This window comes from Netta rufina, assembly GCF_964035555.1.
Source record: "Netta rufina genome assembly, chromosome: 21".
NCBI lineage: Eukaryota > Metazoa > Chordata > Aves > Anseriformes > Anatidae > Netta > Netta rufina.
Genome location: NC_140145.1, coordinates 8,330,051 through 8,352,784, shown reverse-complemented (window position 1 = coordinate 8,352,784; position 22,734 = coordinate 8,330,051). Strand labels below are relative to the sequence as shown.

The following is a 22,734-nucleotide window of genomic DNA, read 5'->3' as shown; positions in this document are numbered from 1 at the left end:
CTTCGCCCCGGCGGCCCCCGCGCTAAGATGGCCGCCGGCAGCTTCCGGCGGGGCGGGCGGGCGGCTCCGGGCCCCGCGGCGCCGTGCTCCGAGCGCTGACCCCCGGCAGGGAGGGAGCGGAGCCGCCAGGGGCACGGCCACGGCCCGGCGCGGGGCCCCGCGGAGCGGCGCGGAGCCGGGCGTGAGGTACGGGGCGGAGCGGGAGGGCGCCGGGGGACGGAGCCGGGCTCCTGAGGGCGGCTCCTGAGGGAGCGCGGCCTTGAGGCGCGCCCAGCCCCGCGGCCGTGTCCGTGCGTCCCCCGCAGCCTCGTCCCGGAGCCGGGCGCGGAGCCATGGCCGCTCCGGCGGCGGCCGCCAGGCGCGAGGGGCCGCAGTTCATCAGCGAGGCGGCCGTGAGGGGCAACGCGGCCGTGCTGGACTACTGCCGCACGTCGGTGTCGGCCCTGTCGGGCGCCACCGCCGGGATCCTGGGGCTGAGTGGGCTGCACGGCTTCGTCTTCTACTTCCTGGCCTCCGTCCTGCTCTCCGTGCTCCTGGTGCTCAAGGCCGGCCGCCGGTGGAACAAGTACTTCAAGTCGCGACGGCCGCTGTTCACCGGGGGGCTCATCGGAGGGCTCTTCACCTACGTCCTCTTCTGGACTTTCCTCTACGGCATGGTGCACGTCTACTGAAGCGGCCGGGAGCCGCGGGGGCCTGCAACGGAGCGGGAGGACGGTCGCCAAAAGTCACCCCCAGCGCCTCGGCCAGCTCACCTAAACCGTTGTTCATCGCTCGTGTCGTCAACACCGTCAGTAAATTACGTCCAAGTACGAATGAATCGGTTGTACTGTGCTAATTAAACGGCGTGCGAGAGCGCTCGGATGCCTCCCATGGATATTCGGTGGCTGAAGAACAATTTCTGTCCTTAATTGCGGTCACATCTGCAGATTCTGATTACTTTAGTTCCTTGTATCCTCAGCGTTTTGGATAAAAATACCAATTACCCCCCTTCTCTAGTTGCTGCCTGCCCAGCTATAACAGCACTCTAAAAATAATCCACTGACACAGGGAAATGTTTCACAGCAGCATGTAATTAACTGTATGTAAAGGTTTGATACAGAAATGTATTTGAGTTGCTAGTGCAAATGTTACCTTCCACAGTTGCTGTATTTACACCTTATAAATAAATGACATTGTCGTGGAGACTCTTCACTGGCATGGACAGAAGTCGCTAAGTGATGCTGTTAATGCCGTTGTGTCCAATGAAATACAGGCACCACAGTGCACACGGTGTCATTACCTGCTAGTTTAGGCTTGTTCAAGTATTAGGATTCCTGCGACTGAGCAGTGTGATGTGGTGCCATGTTTGGTAGGGACAGAAAGGACAATTTGATCACCCACTACAGAGGTGCTGTGTCTTTGCTCTAGAGCTGCTTGTGCAAACAGTGCTTGGAGCCTCTCACCTACAGCTAGCAATCACACTTGCACAACCGCTGGGTTTTGTTGTGTATTTTCTTCCACAACCCCACGCTGCTTCATCTGGTTAACTGAGGCCATCACTGCCTTACCAGACCATTATAAAAGATTAATGGTTTGTTACACAAAGGTTTTAAAACATTAGATTCTGTATTCAAAGATACTTTACAGAAGAGTCAAGTTCTGGTGAAATGCAGAGTTATACAAAAAGGTGGATCTGAAACTATAAACACTGCTTCAGTTGGGTATCTTTTTGGGGGGAGGTCACATTTTCAATCCCCTCAGTTGTATGCTTTGGCAGATTCATACCATGAGAAAACAGCCACCACTTTTCATGCATTAATGAATATCTTTTAAACACCTGCACCATTGAAATACTTTCTAGACTCTTACTTGAATTGCTTAACATAAGTACGTATGACAAAGGGAAACGGGTATGTGCAACCTAGAGACCATGTTTTACAGAGCATCTTAGAGAGCATTGCCCTAAATTGACAGTTTATTGCTGTACATCAAATTAAAAAAGAAAAATCAAGCTCAAGAAACAAGCTCCTAAGGAGAAGTCTGGTGGTTTTATTAATCACAATTGTGCAAATTGCATTAAATGAACAGTATAAAGAAGGGAAAAACATTCTAGTGAATTCTGGGGTGCTAAAGCCCCCCAAAGACTTAAATTCAGGAAATAGCTTTGGTCTGTTTTGTCAAGTTGAAGCACTGACTTCAGTAGAACAGTCAGCTTTACTGTTAGGATGAGCTATTCGGTCTCAGTGATGCCTTGGCCTTCGCCATGTGTTTCACCATCTAGCAATTACTTAAACAGAATGAAGCCCTGACAGCCAAAATTCTGAGCTGTTTCACTAGTGTGGTAGTTTCAAAAGGCTGCCTAGGGGGGCCTGTCCCTTGTACACAGGGTGACTCATGTTTGCCTAGAGATATTTTGGCTGTAACTGTAGCATCAGAGGTACATAGCTCATCCTAAATTACTTTATCTCCAGTGTTTAACTCCATTTATAGCTACATGTTAGACTAGTTAATATTTACTTAGCAGGAGCAGAGGGAGTGAACGAGACTGGGTGGGGTTTGCTACCAATGACTGAGTTCAGACTTTGCCACTGCTAACACAGGTGAGTTCTCATTTAGAGTCAGTCTCGGAGTAATCACTTCAGAGAAGTTAAAGCAGAGGTAGGTGGGGCTCGCTGTTTCCCTGTGTGTAACAGATCACAGCAGCCTTCTGTAATGCTGCTGTAATCCTCTCTACACCTGTCCTGACAATACATAAGGGTGCTGCAGCAGGAGCCCTTTAAATCTTGATAGTCAAAGAGTGGATGGAAACACCCTTATCAGAACAACTGGCTAATGGTGACCAGTGGCATTTACAGAACACTGATCAGTTTGTGCCAAGCCATGGTGCAGAGGCTTGAAGTGAAAGGACCAATACGTCAAGGACAGGAACATTCACCTACCGTCTTCAGGAGCTGGTGAGTCAGTTCCTGCTAGCTCAAACAAATGCCAACTTTAAAGGAAAGCAATGCTATTATTATTAATTTTCATCTTAGAGTAGTTGCAGCCCCACTTGAGCATAAATTCACAAAATGGGCTGCCGTTACTTAACTTTATCTTGCGAAATAACAAACCGCCAGTGGCTCTTGAAAGATACCAAAGTGTTGAAATAGTGGACATCTGTCTTCTATTTTTACTTCCTGTTGGTCTATTTGGAAGAAGCTGGCAAAGTCTGTTTTACCTGACAGCTCCCCTTTTCAATCTCCACAGTACTGGCAGTACTTTCAGGGTACTACAAAACAGGGCAGAAGCATGAAGTGCCCCTTCCAGATCTCTCTCCACCGTGAGCAATTAGTAAGCAATACAGAAAGCACAATCACTAGCAAATGAAACCAGGCACTAAGCAAAGAAGGGAGAACCATCTCCATGCACATATTCCCAGCACCATTTTTTTAAGTATGCTAAAACCCTTCCCATCAACCACAAAAACACCTGTCCCTATCTTGCTTCAAAATACCCCTCCGCACATGTTGCCTTCCCTGTGCTCTAAAATACTGGTTGGTTATCTGGTTAACTACAAACGGAGAATCTGGGTAGCAGATGAGGTAGCTGGGACCCAGCCATGGCTGAAATCGATTCCCACTCAGAGCTGTGGCAGGCTCAGTCTCCTGACGCTCCCAGGAGAGAGGAGCAGAGCACCTTGTGGCAGCTGTTGTAAAGGCTTTTCCTGGAGGAGCTCTGCTTCCAGCCCTGGCGGTTACAACACACAGCAGTGAAAGCACCTGCCCCTTGCTCCAAAACAGGCCCACTCGGCCTGGGTGGTGTAGGATACTAAACCACTTTCTTCTGGGCTCTGAGGGTTGCTGAAATGTTGCATTTCCTTGCACTTCCTGACATGAGCAGTCCTGCTGCTTTACATCTAATCTTGCAAATAACAAAAGCGGGAGTTGGAAGCTGTGGCTGCAAACCAGTGGAGCAGGAGACGGGTTGATTCTTGGCCTCAACCCTCCTCAAAATGTCACTGGTGTTTCACATCACCGCTCTTTAGCACTTAAAAGCAAAGCACAGCCACAGGATAATGCTGGCTATTAACATAGGTACAGATATATCTATTCATAAATATAAAAACATTCATTTGGTGCCTTCTTTTTCGTCTTATAAAATAGTCTTATAAATCCATAGTGATGACACAGGTGTTGCAAGCTCAGGATACCAGAGAATGTCTTAGGGAAAGAAGGGTGTTCTGTAAAGGATTTCTTTTCCTCTGGGAATCCCAATAATAGATGGTAGATCTCATCTGGGTATCTCCACTTCCCAGTCCCAGCGTCATCTCACACCTGTGTGGTTTTCCTGGAACGTGATTCCAGCTGACGGCCCCATCACTGTGCCTAGAGCCCACCGAGTTGGTCAGGGCTCTGATTCCCATTCAGAGTAGGGCTAGATAATGATTTCCTGGAACTGGACCTGAGGAGACAAGCAAGGAAGACAGAAAAGGCAAGCAGGCTACTACCGTTTCAGGAGGCAACACAGAGAAGAGGTTCCCAGCCAGGCCTTACCACACCTTACCACAAAGGCTGTCACACCTAAAGCTCCAGTTCTCAGTTTTATGAGGCTCTGGAGCCCTTGGAGCTGTCCCAATTCCATCTGCAGTCATTATGGACTGACAGTGCAAGGCCATTTATAGACCAACCACGATACAGCAGCTTCCCTCGTTTCCCAGCTAACTGCAGCGATGAATGAGGGAGGGAGTAACTTGGCTAAACTCATTTGGAGGAATATAATTTCCTGGAACTCGCCTTTGTTTGCCATTAAAGTTTACTGCATTCCCGTATCTCCTCCTATTTCTATTAGTCATGACAATAAAGCCATTACATTTAAACAGAAAAGCCAAGCCTCCTTACTTTACTTCCTCATACTTCTTGCCTCGATAAAAGTTACTCTTTTTAATCAGATACAGCAGCACCAGGTCGCAAAGGAAAGCTCCCTGCAAAAAAAGAAACAAACAAACAAAAAACAGAAAGAATTCATCATGGCCTGTAACAATGACATTTGTCATGGAGCAAACCCATCTCCCCACAGGGACACTGCTGTCCCCCACCCCAAACTCCCCCAGGCTGCATAACATTCAACAAGCTCTCCTCCTGGGTAATGTGCTGGGCCTGCAGTTACTCATCCTTGCTCCAAATTCCCTTTGATGCCTTTGTTTTGTCTCTAGGTGCGTAGATCTTTCAGAAAAGGCATCATGCAGGCAGAGCTGACAGGTGAGCTACTAGACACTAGAATATCTCAGCTCAAGAGCTAATGCATAATTAGAATTGGAGGGCAGGCATGGAGAAAAACTCTGTCTGGGGTATTTTATGGCCAGCAGAGTGTAGTAATTGAGTACATCACAGTTGTCACAGTGTTTGCCCTTTCCATGGTAACAGAGCTGAAGTCAGCCAGCACAGTTCAGGTTTTTTACACTACCATGTTTTATCTCAAAGTAGAGAAGGGTATGTTCAGATCTAAATTACAATTAACCTTAAAGAAGAATAATTTGTAGGAGACTACAAGATACAAATGCCTTTAGGACAGGACACAGACATACATCTGACTGAGCAGCCGAAGTAGCAAAGCCTCTGCTGGAGAAAACACAAACAAATTGTCCCATTTTACCCCCCTAACAGCTAAATGACAGATCTGGGTCCCAATACGTTACTGTAAGAAAATACACCAACTTACCGCCCCCATGAGAGCAAGCCCTGAACCAATATTGATAACGGTGGGAATGATGTTAAATTTCCCTGCCTAAAAGAAAAACGGGTCATGAAATATTCAGTGAAAGCACAATCCAAGAAACAAACTTAAGGGTGTGGTATTACACAGGGGAAGCTACTAGTGCCTGTGGGTGTGTTTTGTTAGCAAGCAGCGAGCACAACCACAGAAAAATTCGCAGTGAACAATTTTCGAGGCTAAAGGTCTGTCTGTGTCTCAGTGCCAACTGCTCATGGCTGCATTTCTGTACTTGCGTCATCTCTGGATTAGGCGTCTCTTTCTCCAGCACATGCACGTGGAAATCAAGTCTCCGGGGAAAATTTGCATCTGCTGGACTTTACATGAGACTGTTTTTAGGTGTAAGAGATGCAGACAGCTGACCTTTACCTTGTCCGCACTCCAGGTCATTTCCTGTCTTATGCAGAGTTAGCTCCACATAGATAAATGGCAAGAGCTCTTTCCTACAACAAGCCAGAGAAGCTGTTCTCATCCCAAAGCTGCCCTTTCACTGAGAAGCGTCTCCCCCCTTCTCCCACTCCAGGCTAAGAAATACTCTGGCCTGGAACCTCACCTTGCCATTCACCATCACATCAAAACGGATTCCATATGCTTTAAAGAGTGTCCGGTAGTCAACCCCGTCAGCATCCCGGTAATATTTGGCAAACCTGGAATGGAACAATGCCGATTTTAACTCCATCATCTGTCCCCACACACAAGAACCCATCCGAGTTCACCCATCTGTTCAAACGGATCTATTCCTCTATCAAAACCAGCTTTATCTTTCAAGCCTGGTTCCCACACCAAGTCTCCCAGTGGCAATCAAGTCAGGCACTTCTCAGGGTGTTTCTTAGCTGATGGTATCAGAAAGCCACTCAGATTGGGAAGCATCTACACGTGGTTATAGCAGAGTTGCAGCTTCTCTGGATGTTCCTTTCCCATTGCCATGTGGAATATGGAAAAGAAACATACTGCAACAGGGATACCATGGCCTGAACCTATGGGTCTTGCCGGCAGTTAATTGACTGGGAATCAGGCAGAGGAGCAGTGGGTAGTACCGGTTATGAAGGGACTGGCAGAGGTCATAAATGATCTTGGTTTTCAAGCTGGAAATTACAGCGCATGCATCAGGAATCTGGTGCAGGCAGCACACGGAGGATAATTGCTTGGGCAAGTGCCTGGAAAGTGAGGAGCTTGCCATGGGCATGACTCCCTCCCTCCTTCCTTCCCTCCCCTGAAGCAGTGTGCCTGGCTGGGGCAGTGCCTGGCACAGTCCAGTCTGGTACTACCTCGCTGCCAACCTCCAGCACCAGTGAGTCAGACCAGCTCAGCCTGACTGCGGGTACTGCATCACATTCTCCTCTTTACTCACCTGAAGTTGTACCCTGAAGAGACAGACTTTTCTGCAAACTTGTTATCCAGCCGGCTAAAAGAATAGTGAGGATTACATTCAGAAGGGGCTTTATCAAGATCACAGTTCCATTCAATCTGAATTCCTATCACACCACCCTTAACGAAAAAGAGAGACAGTGTGAGTTTTTTAAGCTTAGTTCAACCAGTCTGTCTTCAACTTTGTCAGATCCTAGGGCAAGTTTTCCCTGGGGACAAGAACAGATGCATTTCTGGACACACGACTGTGGACAGACTAAGCTTACGATAATAATCACATTACTCTTCACACAACCCTAGTTTTGCTTGTGCTGGGATCCCAGGAGGTGGCTTCCCATCCCGATTTCATTAAGTGCCTATAACATCCTTCAGTGGAGAAGACGCTCTTTAATGCGGGGATAAAGTTCACAAGTGCAAAAGCCAGCACAAAGCCTGCACTCCTCACCCCGTGCTCCCCAGGATGCCTCAGACTGACTCCATGTCCCTGTCCTGTGCTACATCCAGGTTGCCGCCCGGTTGGCACTGCAACCCCAGGCATCCCTGCAGAAATGGGCCTGTTCACCTGGTTCTCCCCACAAAGGCAACCTTATGGGGTGTTTCCAGAGCAGGGGGAGCACCACTGACATCCCAGAGTTCTGGGTCTAAGCCAGTGGTTTAGTAATCTTAAGCAACATTTTCTAAGCAGCCCTAAATAACAGAAACCTGACCCAAACATCTCTTCCAGCATTATTTCTTGCAAGCCTGGTTGGGAGGCAGATCCCCGGGCCTCACAGCCACCCAGCGAGCAGTACAGTGAGCTGGAAAAACACACTCCTACCTCCAAAGCCATTTCATGGAAGTCGCTCCCGGCCCATCTGACGATGTTCCCCAGGAGGAAGATGGGGCAGTAGGGATGCTCCGTGCTGTAGCGGCAGCTTTTCAGGTAGGACTCGTTGTCGGTTGCCAGCACATTCATCCTGCATGTGGGAAGAGGGGAAGCCATCTTGTGTCCCTCTTTGCTTGCCTACACAGCCTACACCCCCAAGGCTGCAGAGACAAAAGGCTTCTTCAGCATCCCACAAGCAGAACAGAAATGGCACCTTACCACCAGCTATTCTTTTTTTTTTTTTTTTGTCACCCTGCGAGCTTGTCTACTGCTGGCCTAGGGAAAGCAGTCAGCTCATACAAAAAGGCTAGCTGGGGACTAGGTCAGCTGAATCTGGGTTCAGAGAAGGCCTTGCATGGAGCAGGCTGATAGAGGGCTCCAGGACCATTTGCTCTTCTCAGGTTAACAAATAAGGGTACTAGAAATGTCTAGCTGAGCCCAGCAGAACAGCAAAACCACACTTCCTTCTACACCCTCTTTCCGTCTTATTGTAGCAAGAGCTGCAGCAGCAAACGCAAACAGATTCATTTTTATGGAAGAGGAGGAATATCTGGGAGCAGAAGCAGCTCAGAAACCTGACTATGCACTGTCTGAGGAGCAGCTCCGTTGCCTTAGGAGCATTCCCCAGCTGCATCCCATGCTGTAGGAGCCACCACAGACCACGTTTGGTGATGGATAACCTTATCAACTTACTCTCACACAGTCTGTGCCTCAGAAGAGGCATTAACTTTCTCATCCTATCCCTCAGGCAGGAGAAGGACAATGGAGCAAATCAGGATTACTGGCTCTGTGATGGAGAGGATACAGGGACCTCCGAGCACCTGCACTTACTTGGAGAACTTAAACTTGGGGAACCGGATCGAGTTCTTGATGTAAACAGTGAAGTTTTCTGCGCTGGCAAGAAGTGGTTTCCTGGAAGAGAAAAGTTTGTTCCACATTTACGTTTGTACTCTGTGCACATGTTTAACTGGAATTGCCTTTTAAGAAACAACTAGGTACCATCCTGTGGTGCTTCTGCAGGGTGCATCCTCTGCTCAGAGCTTAGAGCTTCAGCAGCCAGATTCTGCACTTCCACAACCAGATCCCAGCTCTGCCCTTTCCCTGGCAGACACGCCACTCACCCCACACTGCCACCAAGCTGTTAGTGAGGAGCATGCAGGCTGAGAGGGAGCACTGAGAGCTGGACACCGCCCCGGGATAGCCAGTGAGCAAAGCAAGGGGAGCAGAGGACCAGTCCCGCTGAGGGCCGAGCAGAGCTCCCTCCTGCACTGGAACAGCTGACATTCAAGCAGACATCCAAGCAGAGAGAACCCAGACACTGCCCTGAATGACACACAAGCCAAGCAACTTGAGCTTGGAAACAGCATAGGACAGCCACATACTTGGGCTTGGATCTTTTCTCCACTGGGCACCAGGCCAATATCTCGCAAGTCCCTCTGATGCTGTCCCTTTCTTTCAAACAACGGCCAGTCTTAACTCCTGCAGCACAGACAGCACAGAAATGGTCACACAGAGCAGCCGCTGCCTCGCCTTGCCTACGGGGTAAATGAAAATCATGCTTTTCACCGCCACCCTAAGCCCTCCTCCCTGCTGTGAAAGAGCCCCTCGGCTGGAACAACCACTCTCTTGTTGCTTCTCTGAGCAGCCTGGGGTTCTTTTGGTCTAGCCATCACAGAGCTGTAAACAAGGCAAAAATCGTAATGAAAGATAGCGAAGAAAATAGTTATAGCTGCTCTCTGAAATCAGAGATCTCTTGGGTTGTAAACCAGGCCAATGTCTCTGAAGTAACCTGCCTCTACCAGAAACAGTTCAGAAGGAGGTCCCCCTTCCTTACCGTTGCCAGCCACCACTGCTTGCCCAGCCGGGCAGTCCCCATCCTTGTAACACAGGGCATCAGGAATGCTGACACTCTGCAAAGTGGAAGAGGACAGAAGTGAGACCTGTGACAGGACACGAGGCAGCAGCAGAGCTGCGCACATTTCACTGCACAAACAAGCTGAGGAGGCACCTGAGCAGGCAGGAGAGGAGAGGGCAGGCAGCCACACAGAAGGGCTGCACCAGACCTCGCACTGCTCATGCATAACCTGGCTGGGAGCAGGTGCTTGGTCAGTGAGCAAAGCATGGGAATGTTCTGCCCAGCACTGAGGGCATAAATCTACAAACTCCAGGAAATCCCAGTCTCACTCTCCAGGCTAATTCAGTTCAGTGATGCTCCTGAGACTGACTCAGAGGGGTAATTAAGTAACGCTGTTGTAGGGTGAATCATCTACAAGATGGTGAACAGCAAAAATGCGCAGCTGAAGCAGTAACTGCAGGCTGGGTGCAAATATCTTGGCAGTAGCACAGCGCCAGCAACACTACACTTTAGCTAAGACTTCCTGCTTTTGGCCTCTGCTCAATCTGGAGAGGGACAAGCAGTGGAAAAACCCAGGCATCACTTCCTACCAGTCACCAAAAATAAGCAGGAGACCGCAGTACTTCACCTTAGGAGGTAACGGTATCTTTGATTTAAGCAACAAGTTCTGGGCGTCCAAAAATTGCCCTTCTCTTGGCTGCATGCTGGGTTAATGCAGCCACTAGAGGACAGCCGTGTCCTTACCAAACAAGCTGTGCTCTTGGGCCTGGGTTACCCCTGTGCTTGTGATAAGGAAAATTAATCATTGCTGCATGCCGACAACACTCCTTGTATGGCCAGCATCCTCGTCCCCCAGGCTCCAGCCATGAACCATGTCTCCAAAGAGGTCATTTAAATACGACAGGGTTTAAAACCTTGTGCTTTTGACCCATAAGACACATTCTGGAAGGTGCTAAGCACCTTCACAGTGTCCTGAAAGCAGTGAAAGCCTGAATGTTCAGCCCTTCGCAGGATGGGGCTCATAGAAAGTCTCCTTACCAGTAAACAGACTTAGTCACCTCTAAGTTGTTTTCCCATGGCCTTTTCTGACCCTAAATAATCCCTATTCTGGTCTCATCTCCAGCTGGGCAGACATCCAACACCTTCAACTAAAGTCAAGCAAGACTCTACATGACCAGTGCCTCTGGAAATTAAGAGGATTGAGCCTCCCAGGTTTGCAGTAACCAGTCCAACTTTCCCAACTGAGATGTAATACTACAGAGAAAAAGCGTTCGCCTTTTATCCTTCCCGTATTCGCTGCTCCCCGAGTGTCCTCTGCCAGTTCTTACCCCCAATTTTGTAGGGGTCGGGGGGCCAGGGGGCTCAATTCTTCCTACCTCAGGACACGTGGCTTGCCTCTGGTTTGGGGTCACAATCAGATTCGTCATGACAAAGAAGACGTTTTCACCCTAGAACAAACAAAGTAAAGCAAGAAGGGTCAGAAAACCTATTTTAGAGAACCTCTTACAAGAAAGATGCAATTCTCTGCAGAACAGTAACACTTCCCTCTCCCCTGGCGCTTTTCAAGCTGGGATGCAACAGAGCTCTGTCTGAGTAGTCATTTGGATGAATTTGGATATTGCCAGTCACTCACACAGCTGGGGAAGCTCTGGCACAGGGAGGTGCAGTGATCAGTCAGTTACAAAAAGCAGGTGAGGGCTGAAAACACAGCAAGCTGCAGCTGTCCCAGGTTACGGTGTTGCACTGGCACTCACAGCCCATGGAAGTTCCTGTGTTTCACTGGGAGCCCAGGGTCTACCATTGCCATGGTTGTGCTGGATTCCATATTGTAGCCTTGCTGCCCAGCCACATTTGAGTTCCTGGTTCTGTAGCCCAGATATCTGCGTTATTTGGGCACACCAGCCCAGAGGCAGAGCTGGCTATAGTTACTCCGTGTGCCCCACTACAAGGACTCCCAGTAAAAAGACCAGTGCTTGTGTCACAGAAGAAACATCTGGCAAGTTAAAATACCGGTCAACGCCAGCATTTAATTTCTGGGTATGCACAACCAGCTACCTGCTAAGGGTCCCACGGCTCCCATACAGCTTGCACAAGAGGCACTGCAAGCCTGCTGCCTGGCCTTCCAGCTGCACAGCACATGTCGGTTGGAAATCAACAGCTGGCAGGAAGGCTGCATGCTAAAACTGGTGGAGATGTAGAGCACAAATCTACAGATCTGAGCAAACAAGGGATGCAGCAGAAAGAAGGTGAAGCCTTATTCTTACATACAGACACGTAAATTGTTCAATTTACAGCTTTCTGCCCCGTCAGCACAGAATCACGATTTTCCCTCATGCCCTTTCATGCACACGTGGCAGATGCTAGCAGGGGAAGCACACAAACAAGCAGCCTCTAGCAAGCACAGTTCAGCAGTTTCCAACACAATAGCAGGCCCCATCTGCTGGTCTCTTCTCCTTAAGCAGCAGCTATACAACTCACTGTCCAAGCCAACGAAGCGAGGCAGGTTTAGCCGGATGCATGTCAAGTATCACTCAATTTCCACCACATTTTTTCCCCCCCTATCTCCCACCTCTTCTGGGCTGCCCCACACACATCTGCTGCAGCCCAAGAAAGGAGGTTCAGCTGAGCAGTCCCACTGAAATCCGTGGGACTTCCGCTGACAGGTTGTGTTTGCCAAGTATTGTCCTTTGCGAGACAGACAAGGTTGCTCTCATATTTGTAGGAAAGACCTAAGAGTAGGCACAGAACTACTCTCTTCTGGCCAATCTCCTGATTATTCACAGGAAAGACCTGGGCATATCACTTCAGCCTTTCCACCAGCACCCACACTGGAACATGCTTTTCTCCCTGATCGGTAGAAGCAGGGTGATGCCAACCTGTGGAGGGATAACATAGTCCGCAACATCCCACAGCCTCTCCCCCAGCTCCGAGGTGTTGGTGAAGGCCACCCCCTTCAGCTTGGTGATGACAGAGCTCTGGAGGGACGTGTCTGTGTCCTGATAGCCTTTCTTGACAACAAACACCCACCTGCAAAGAACACAGCAGGCAGCAGCATTAGTGAGTAACATCAGAAAACAGGTTAGCTCGAGGTTTACACTAAGGCCAAACACTGCTCAAGAGCAGATCAAAATATTTGAATGACACCAAACCCTCTGTAACTACTACTGCAGGTTCAGAATGAAGTAGTCACAAGCTGCTCTTATCTACAGCATGCCAAGGACCAAGACCACCTACACAGCGAAAGGTGTAGAAACTGGTTAGTGGGTGTAAAACCAAGCCTCCCGCCTCCACATCCTGTGCTATACTCAGTGACCTTGGTGGGAAGCGGGGACAGCAGGGCTCTGTGCTCCTCAAGGTGAAAAATAACAAAAGCTTTTGCAAGTTGCAGTGAAAAATGTGGTTGGTTTCACAAGTGAATGATTCTACCCCATTTTAACACCTTGCTGTTATGCTATGAGTCCACCAACAGGTCACAACTGGGGAGATGCGATGCAAGCAGGAGAGCTGACTGTTGCTAACTGAGATCTGCAGGGAGTGTTCTCAGCTGGATACGGGATCTGTTGTAAGCCAGTGCAATGGTAACAACGTGACTGCACCCAGGGCTGTGCTCTGGGCTTCTCAAAAGCACACCTGGAAAAGCTGTTTCCTCTCTGAACAGCCCGCGGAAGGGCTTCACTCACTTCTTCCCACTGGAAGCAGCAAGAACTCCCTGTTATAGGGTGAACACCTCTCTGAGTTAAATGAAACGTCTCCTGCTTCTGCACAGCATTGTCAAAACCACCTACCAAGACAACGAATCACCAAGACCCCTGAAGAAGCTAACGGTGCTGGGGCAGGTTTTGAGGGAGGGACGCAGGCTGCAGCTGCTGGCACAGCTCCCCTTTGCAGTGCACAGCCCTGGGCTGCACCATCCCAGCAAGCACAAGCAGCCATCTCCGGGGCTGGGCAGCACTGACACAGGCTGTGCCTGACAAGCCTGAGTAAAAACATCCACCACCCTTTTTCCAACAACACTCTTCTTCTCTCCTAGGAAGGCTTAACAAGAGACTCTGGAGTGTCCCTCAGTGAATCTGGGAGGGAACAGCAGCCACATGCAATCAGTCCAGAGGGACTGGATGAACACAGCTCCCGAGCCAGCCTCCGAACAGGTACAGGTACACAACCGAGCAGCCAGGCAGCAGGCTAACGCAAAACACCTCTGGGACAAAGCTGCAAGCCCCAGCCCCAGAGGAGGCACCGCAGGCACCAGTGGTGACAGTGCCAAAGGTCTGCAGAAGGCAACATGTGCCTGTGAAAGAAAACAGCCTGTATGGCCCAGGCAGTCTCTGAACATCCACAGTCGCTTCCTGCTCTGTCCCTCCTGAATGGAGGATGTGTGCTCAGCAACCTTATCTGCAGCACTCCTCCTTCAGCAGCTAATACATACCAGGCTGCTGAGGCTCCATCTCTGTCCTGCTAAGTAAAGCTCTGAAACTGTACACCTTTCTATAAATAACCCAGCATGCCAAAATGACCCTGCTATATTTAATCGATGAAAACATGAGGTGAAAGAAAGGTGAGGGGACCCAAAAGCACAGACAGTGAGGGTGAGGCTTATGAATCACATTCTGAAAAGCCCCAGAAATGCAAAAAGCAACATCAGAGGCTTCACGAAGGCTGGATAATCCCACATCACAGCCTGCAAGCTGCAAGGAGTACGGTTGTGTTTGTTACATGTCACTTCTCTGGCAGAACTGGGCCTTTTCTGAGCGATGGTGTAGCCATCTCCATGCCCAGCTCAGAAATAAATGCAAGGCAGCTGACATGCACACTGCCTCATCCTCCACAATCCTGGCTGCTGCAGCCCACTCCCACAAAGACATTTGCCACTTTGTGCTTGGTTCCCTCCCATTTAGACTTGAGCACGTCATGCAGCCATGCAGACAAGCCAGGTTTGCCCCAAGACTCAGCAACCATGGCCCTAAATGCTATTGTCTCCAGTGAGTCAAGTATTAAGGTTTGGCAGCTTTCCTACCAAATACAGAAATAAAGGCTTAAATAATGCAGTACAGAGCCCCAGTGCCATTTGCTCTATTTTTAACACTGCACTAATCGGGAAGGTAGAGATGAATCTAGCAATCCCTAGCAGGTGAAAAATCAGGTATGAGTTCATTAGACATTACAAAGCAGCAGTGTTATAAATAAACCTAACTATCCGCACTGCCACAGCGAGCTGTCGCTGTATGCAGAGCGCCCTACATCAATCTTCCTCGCTACACAGCAAGCAAAGGCAACCACAGCAGCACATCACACGCAGAGCAATTCTTACCCCACCAGGTAAGCCAGGATGGAGAGCTGCACCACTCGGTAGAGAATCCCCACCTTCTTGTTCTTTGCAATGACGTATTTCTCCGTTTTATAATCAAAAAGCGAGAGGAACAAACCCTTCCAAGCCACCTGCCCCATCCTCCCAGCTCGCTCCCCACTGGTGGCTGAAGCAGGGAGCAGCGTTTGCTGCTTGCGTTACCCACACGTGCTCTGCATGGCAACCTGACACACCAACCCCTCCGAGCAAGCGGCTGATCTCCTCCCTCCTGTCAGCTGCTCGCTGGCAGCAGCGCTCAGGTTCGAAACTGGCAGCTGCACTAACACGATATCTTCCCCTGGCTGCTTTCCAGATGAGTTATTCTCTGGGGAAGCCCCCACCTCGGTGTTGCTCCTGCATTTCATTTTCTCCCCCCAGTCGGCAGGTGTTTATAATGACACATTATAGCGTGAAGCCACGTTAAGGCGTTCAAGGTGACAGAGCCACAGTGTCTCCCTGGTAAGAATTAAAGCCTGCCTGCAGCCTTCACATGGTAGCAAAACACCTGGTTAAGTTTTTAATTTCTTAAGCATTTGCATGAGCAATGAGAGCTTGGGTCCCTAACAGCCACTCAAAATACTTGCCTGGCTACTGCATCATCCCACAAAACAAACAAACAAACAAACAAAACAATTTAAGAAACTAATAAATTCTGCATGTAATTAAGGGATCAATCACCATCGAGTCTCGTCCAAATGCACAGCGAGTGCTGAGCTAGGTGCATTTAGGTACAAAACATACCATCTGATGCAATACCAAAGGGAGAGGAATGGATTTTGTCCTCACTGAGATGAGAGTTGTTTACTAGCCAGTACTACAAGAGATGATTCCTAGTCAAGGACATGAAATGACTATTATTTAACCAAGGAGGGAGGATACAGAATGAGCTTTGAGGAGGAAAATGAAGTTAGCCAGCATCTTCCAGCATCTGAGCTAAAAGAGCTGACCTTCCTCACCAAGAGAAGCTCCAGCAGCAAGCTGGGACCTGAACTGGAGTGTGCCCGCTCCATGGGGATCCCACACACGTGCACTGATGGGAGATGTCTCCCAGGGGTTGCTCCAGGAGGCTGCATCCATTACAGAGTGTTTGTCAGAGAGATGAGGTGTGTATCAGGTGTAAACTGCAGGGCTTACTGCATTCATGCACGAGCACCTAATTAGCTCACACCTGAGCACTCAATTAGCTCAGGGGGCTCGGTCAGGACCAGAAAGGCTCTTGAGATTTCACAGCAGGCGCCTGTGATACGCACCTGGACAGAGGTCAGGAGAGGGGGTCACAGCCACCCGCTGGATGTGCACAACTGCCACGTTATCAAGGCTGCAGGCAGTGCAGTGAGCTGAGCTGCTCCAGCATACACACGTCCTCCCTGAGCAACTCTTTTCCTAGGGAGAAGCATTTCTCAAGATCCCAGGCTTTATGGAATTGTAGAAATTTTCCCTTTCATTCTCCTTAAATTCTGTATCAAACTTAAACAGACGGATCAGACGTTTAGTGAATGTGTGCCAAGATTGCTCCAAATCACAAGAGAATCACGAACAGTTTAATAATGAATATCCTCAAAATACCTCATTTTGTCCCTCATCCTACAGCCATCCCTAGAGTTTCCTACCACAAAGTGAAAGAAACCTTTCTCCAGGAAGTGAAAAACTAGAACAGAAATCTGCCCGTGAGCTCTTTTAACCCAGAGGCTGCTGCTCTCCTCTATTGCCAGCCCCATGGCACGAGATCATTTCAGCACCCGGCTCTTCCCCGAGGAGTCTCCTGGGCGACACGCAGGCTGCCGAGGGACACCCACGGGCACCCTCTGAACTCTGCCCCTGGCTCGGGGTTAGCCCAAACCCCCCTCCCAAACTTTGCAGCCACCCTTCAGCCTCAGCAGAGGCAAGAGGCTGCTCTTGCTCACCTCCTGCTCACCAGGACCCCTCCTTTCCCTATCTGCTCCCTCCACATGGGCAGTATCTTTCTGCCTCGCACCACTAATCTCACAAAACATGTTTTTTGCTTCCCAAGCTCCTCCTGGAGCCCTCTTTCTCACTCAAGAGTTCATGGTTTCCCACTTCCTCAAATGGTAGTTGATGACTGTATCTACTCCTCTTTACCTGCAGACCAGACTGTCACTACTGGCAGTTTCAGAGATCCTCTCTGTGAAAGCCTGAAGCACAAACAAAAACTCTTCCAACATCTAATAACCCAAGGAAATAAAAATCTCCAAGAAGACACACTTCTGCAGGGAGGAAGGAGGCCACAGCAGTCACTGGGGCCAGAAACAAGTACGGAAGAAATGCAGGCTGAAGGAGCCACCACCTCACCTTCTGCTCACCTGCTCCTAAATCAGACAAGTCCACAAGCACAAGCCACCCAGCAGCACACCCTGTGTCTCAGGGCTATGTGCCATTGGCTCACAACTGCTTCCAGCACTGCTCCTGTTGCACTAAGAGTATTCAAAGTCACGAACAAAGAAAGTATCAGATCAGTGAAGACAAGTCAGCCCTTGGTGCTGTCTAGAGACCCCTCTCTCCATCCTCATCTTCCCTGGAGGCACATCCTTATCTGTCTGGGTGACTGCACAGGCTACAGTCAGACCAGGAACCATGCTAAGAGTTAAATAGTGTGTTGCCTCCTGGCCTGGTTTAACTCAGTGGCACAGACATAGGTCTGCTATGAGTTTTTGCAATTACTTTCCAGGTTAATTAATCTGAGAATGGATTTACACAGGTTAGAAAAAAATGCTGCTTAGAGAGAGAAGTGTTCCTGTTACAGACGTAACCTGAAGATGTCAACCACACTTGATCACTAATGAAAAAGAGCATGAAAAAATGACTTTTTTTCTTTTTTTTTTTTTTTTTAGAGCCATCAAGTAGAAGCAGAATTGCAACTGCTCTTTTTGAACAAGAAGTTTCAATTTTTATCAGATGCACCTGAGAATATTCTGAACGTTACTTGACACAGGAAAAGATTTCTGCTGACAACAGTGCTGCTGGCATGCTCTTGCAGTTATTGATTTCATCACCTTGTACTTCTCACGACCTTATTTTTTTGTTGCTTGGAAAGCAAGATGACTGGCGTGTTTCTCAAAGTATCCACGGGCTGTTCAAACAAGCAGTTTCATGAAGCAGGGAGTAAATAACTTAAAATCTAAACATCAGTTACAGACAAAGAAAAGTAGTTTCTCTGTGTCCTTCTCAAGGGACTCAGGCTGGATCTCTTCTGCAAGATATCTCCCTTCTTGAGTCCACCATCTTGGACTCTATTGGACTTCCATTTCCCGTGGAAAAACAAAGAGTTCTTCTCCTTTCCCATGAGGGCTATTTACTCAGTCTGGAGATTCTCACAGGGAGGATTTATCCTCCACTGCTGAAACTCTCCCGTTCTCTCTCTTTTTATTCCTGACACACACCTGCATGTAACTCCTTGTACTGCTGTCACTAATTATTCTCATTATTCACATGTAGGTATAAGATACATCTCTTGTCTGCCCAGACTGCTACTCATCTACATTCCTCTCCATCTGCCAGTAGCTCTTTGGTGTTAATCCAACCCACAGCTGATTTCAGTCCAGTCATGAGCCCGTAAAGGCCATGTAAAGGGACTGTGGAAATTAAACTTTAGACCCCTGCCCTGACATAGTGACATTCAAAACGTACCAAGGTCACATCTGTCTCTTTATGGCATTGTAGGTTAGAAACATTTCACATTCCACCCAGTAACATGGTCTAGTGCTACCTTTAAGTGACGCCCAAAAGGGACCACACATTTTCCAAGCAATAGCAGACAACCCTGACCAGTACAGACCTCAAGTGGCTGTTGGAGGTACCCATTTTAGGCACTTGTCTTGTTCTCTTTCAGTTCCAAGTGATCATCCTCTAGGCATTACTGCTGTCTGCAATCCCCAGTCCACCCTTTACTGGGCTATCAAGTGCAACAGAAAGCATCAGCTCCCAACTGAATGACAGCTGAGTCACAAAACACTCAGACATTTCTGAAGCACTGAATATGCTCCTGCAGCAAATGCCTGAGCAATGCAGATGCATCATCCAGAGAGGCGCCAGAGCAGCTACTGAAATAGAAAGGAGGCAAGGAGCAGAGGACGTAAATAAGAGATAAACTATTTTGGCAAGGAAATGAACAGTGGAAAAGGGAGAAGTCAGCTCTCCGTTAACATTTTGTTTTTCTTTCTCACAGTAATCATACCTTTAGGTCAACATCTAAGGAAAACAAGGGCAAGAGTTCAACTGGTTGAAAGAGGAAACTGCTTCTAAACCACAGCACATGCACACTGAAGCACAGGAAATCAGCAACATCAGCCTGCATTCTGAAAATGAGTTTGAGAATAAAGAAACGTGCAACCTGCAGTGAAAAATGTTCCATTCAACTTCCTTTTTAATACTTGCTGTGACTTTGCAGTGTAAATAAGAAATAGGTTACTACTTGCCAGTGAAAAATTAACAGAAATCAGCCTCAGCCTCAATATATATCCTTGTAACTGGCACTTGTGCACACCCAGCCACAATGGAAAATGAAATCTTTCAGGAGTTACTAGAAAAACATACAGATCTTTTTTTTTTTTTTTTTTTTTTTCTCCTCCCCTCACCTTAGGAAGAATATTATTTGCCAGAGGCTTGTAGAAAGGTAATGTGTTGGCTAGCGGAGAATTTCATCATGTAAAGACCCAGAAAGCCAAGACTGAGGCCTCTGCCCTTCCCTCTCTGGAATTACCAACTGGCAATTCTTTCCAGCTGTAGGAAAACAAAACATTCACGGTACTTAGACTTGACCCACATAGGAAAAGGTTCCAACAGCAACACCCTCAGCCAACCAGCCCGGCACCTGACCTTGCCTTAGCTCTGGAGGCTGATGGTGCTCTAAGCCCTTACCTGTTAGCACAGCTGACGTGTCCCACGCACGCTCAGACAACAGAGCCACAGCACAGGGAGCAGCGGAGCACGGACATACTGGAGCTGCTCTGGCCAAGCCGGCAGTGTCGAAGCAACCCGCTAGCAGCTGCACAGCTCCATTCCAGCTTATCCATCCTGTTATAATAAGAGACAGGAAATTTCTTTTTTGAGAGTGTAATCCAATTAACCTCCAAGTAAATCTGCCCCAACAGGCTCTCAGGCCTAACAAAACACTTCATTGCTCCTATCTGATGCTCTTTTACGTCAGCACCCAGCGCTTAATGAAGAACTACTTATGCCCTTTTTCTGATAAGCTTTCCTGAACAGCAGACTTCCATTTTACTTACTCCTGCTAACCACCATGCTGTCTGCACTCCCAGAGTCCAATACAAGAACCTGCCAGCTTCTGACCACATGGAAGGAATTATAACCCAAGGTTTGTGAATCTTCCTGGCATATGAGAAAGACATAAGCAGCTGATATCACTCCTGATTAAAATAGCATTACGAAATGTATCCATCCTCCCCTACAAGTTAAAAAATAAAAAGCTACCTCAGATGCAGCAATTCTTGTCAGCCAAGACCCACTGTCACACCTCCTACTCCTTGGCTATATATCACAGCAAAAAATAGCCAAAATCTGTCAGGCTGAGCTGACCTACTAGACGATAATGTTCAAACCTGGAATGATTTAGAGCCAGGACCAAAGCTAAGACAGCTGGTGTGATGGGGATGGGTGATCAGCACTCTTCCATATGTGTGTGATGTACAAAGGTCATTCATTAATGACCCTCACAGCTCAGAGGCCTCCCAGTTGTCTGCAGCAGCTTCTCCACCTGTCACACCTGGACCCCAAACATCCTACTAACGCATGAGGCTGGCAATTAATGACTCCAAAAGAGTCACTTGCAAATCTATGGAGATGGCATAACTGTGCCACTGTCAGAGTGCACTGAAGTCAGGCCTATGCAGCAGGGCCACAATGTTGACAAGGCTTTTGCACAGGGGATTTTATTCAAAACGCAAATCACAAATAAATTTAGAAGCAGACACAGCAAGACTTCCATGGAAACAGCACAAAAACCCAGCTGTGGCTTGGATGACTGAAAAATCTTGGCCGTCTTCACTAATCCCTTAAGTGCCATCCAATTACTGCAAATGTGTTTGGCATCTACTACAGCAATTGTGAAGAATTAAATGATCGAATGGCACTCATCGGAAATTACAAGTCACAGAACACTGTAATGCATTTACGAAAAAACATCTAAAAAGGAAAATAGCATAACCCACTGCAAGAACTGACCTCTTTGAGAGCCTTAAGGGACAACAAAAGGAATCTGAGTAATGAGGGATAGTTAATTCAGAGAAAAACCTAGAAGAAGAAGAAAAAAAAAAAAAAAAAAAAAACGAAGAAGAGAGAGTATAACAAGATTGGCTGAAGGAGCTGGGCTTGTTTAGCCTCAAGAAGAGAAAAGTCTTCTTGCAACTCCTTATTCTTAGCACAAACTTATACAATTAGCAATCTTTCCTAAGGGAAAGTAATCAAAAAAGTACCAACAGGTTTTTTTTTCTGTGCAAAATCTTACGAAGTGTGATCTGAGTGTAGAGATCTCTAGGTGCTTCAGACAGATAGGACTTTGGTATGGAACGGTGAAGGTCTGGTAGGGAGGATGGGCTAGATGGCTCCTAGGGAGACTGGCAGCAAAAGCACAGCTGCTGGCATATCACAGTCCTTTCACAACAGCACAGCTATCTGTCCCAAGTGTTGCTCAGTACAAGACCTGTCTAGAGCTGTGGAAAAAAACAGGCAACAAATTTTCTTCTCCTAAGAAAAGCCAACATGGCCCACAACTTAAAAATAAATTAGTAAGTGAATAAATAAGGAAGCTATGAAAAAGTAGGTGGCTTCTTTATAATGCTGCCACCTCAGTCACTCAGCTGCTTGCTTGCCTGAAGCCCTTCAAAGGCATTCTCTTTCCAACCAGCACATTCTGCTTTTCATGTACTTAATGCCTCATTGAAATCCATTCACTCAGGAACATGCAAACTGTTCTACCAAAACATAGACTGAAAGATGGACAGTAGCTCCAGAGATGCTACCTGGGAAATGGTACGACAAAATACACAAACTTTTAACCATGAAGTGTTATACACAGGCAGGGGTCTTTTGAAATAATTTATTTAAAAAATATATATATTAAATAAAAATAAAAAAAAAAAAGAGGAGTAACAGTTAGGGGGGACAGTAAAGCCATTCGGACCAGACAAAGCACATTCTTTCCAAATGGTACAGAGCTGTTATCATAAAAAAACCTGCCATAAGTGGTTCTTTGATTCAAGATGAGACTTTCTGTTCTGAACTCTCTCCTAGTTAGTCTCAATCCCTGACAGTTGTAAACAGATTTGGAGTGACTCACACCTTGTATGCAGCTCCAAGGAACTCTACAATCAATCAGAGAGAAAAAATCAGGAAAGAATGGCTGCTGCTGTTGACTGAGCTGGATGACAGCACAAATTCTCACCACCTCTCTCTCTCTTGTACAGCTGAAACTGACATGGGCGCCTTACACTCCTCAGCTAATACCTTTGCTCTGGTTGTTTTCTCTTTTGCGCTAAGCAAGCAGGCCAGTGCACTTAGCACCTTTAACTTCCACCTGTTTGGCAGCCAAATTTAGAGGTG

General features: G+C 47.9%; 2 protein-coding genes across 2 annotated transcripts; one reads left to right on the top strand and one right to left on the bottom strand.

Moving 5' to 3' along the window:
• The first annotated feature begins 4 nt into the window (after window positions 1-4).
• On the top strand, window positions 5-1,191 carry EMC6 (ER membrane protein complex subunit 6). Its single transcript, XM_084299629.1, has one exon. It carries the CDS (start codon window positions 333-335, stop codon window positions 669-671), a length of 339 nt encoding a protein of 112 aa, XP_084155755.1. The 5' UTR covers window positions 5-332; the 3' UTR covers window positions 672-1,191.
• P2RX5 (purinergic receptor P2X 5) lies at window positions 641-15,260 on the bottom strand (the record flags this gene model as incomplete). The annotated part of the gene is made up of 12 exons (XM_084299628.1): window positions 641-4,419; window positions 4,857-4,939; window positions 5,677-5,742; window positions 6,281-6,374; window positions 7,079-7,215; window positions 7,913-8,051; window positions 8,792-8,872; window positions 9,343-9,439; window positions 9,795-9,870; window positions 11,192-11,263; window positions 12,692-12,842; window positions 15,124-15,260. The coding sequence occupies 12 exons, from the start codon at window positions 15,258-15,260 to the stop codon at window positions 4,344-4,346; spliced, it is 1,209 nt and encodes a 402-aa protein (XP_084155754.1). The 3' UTR covers window positions 641-4,343.
• Window positions 15,261-22,734: the final 7,474 nt, after the last annotated feature.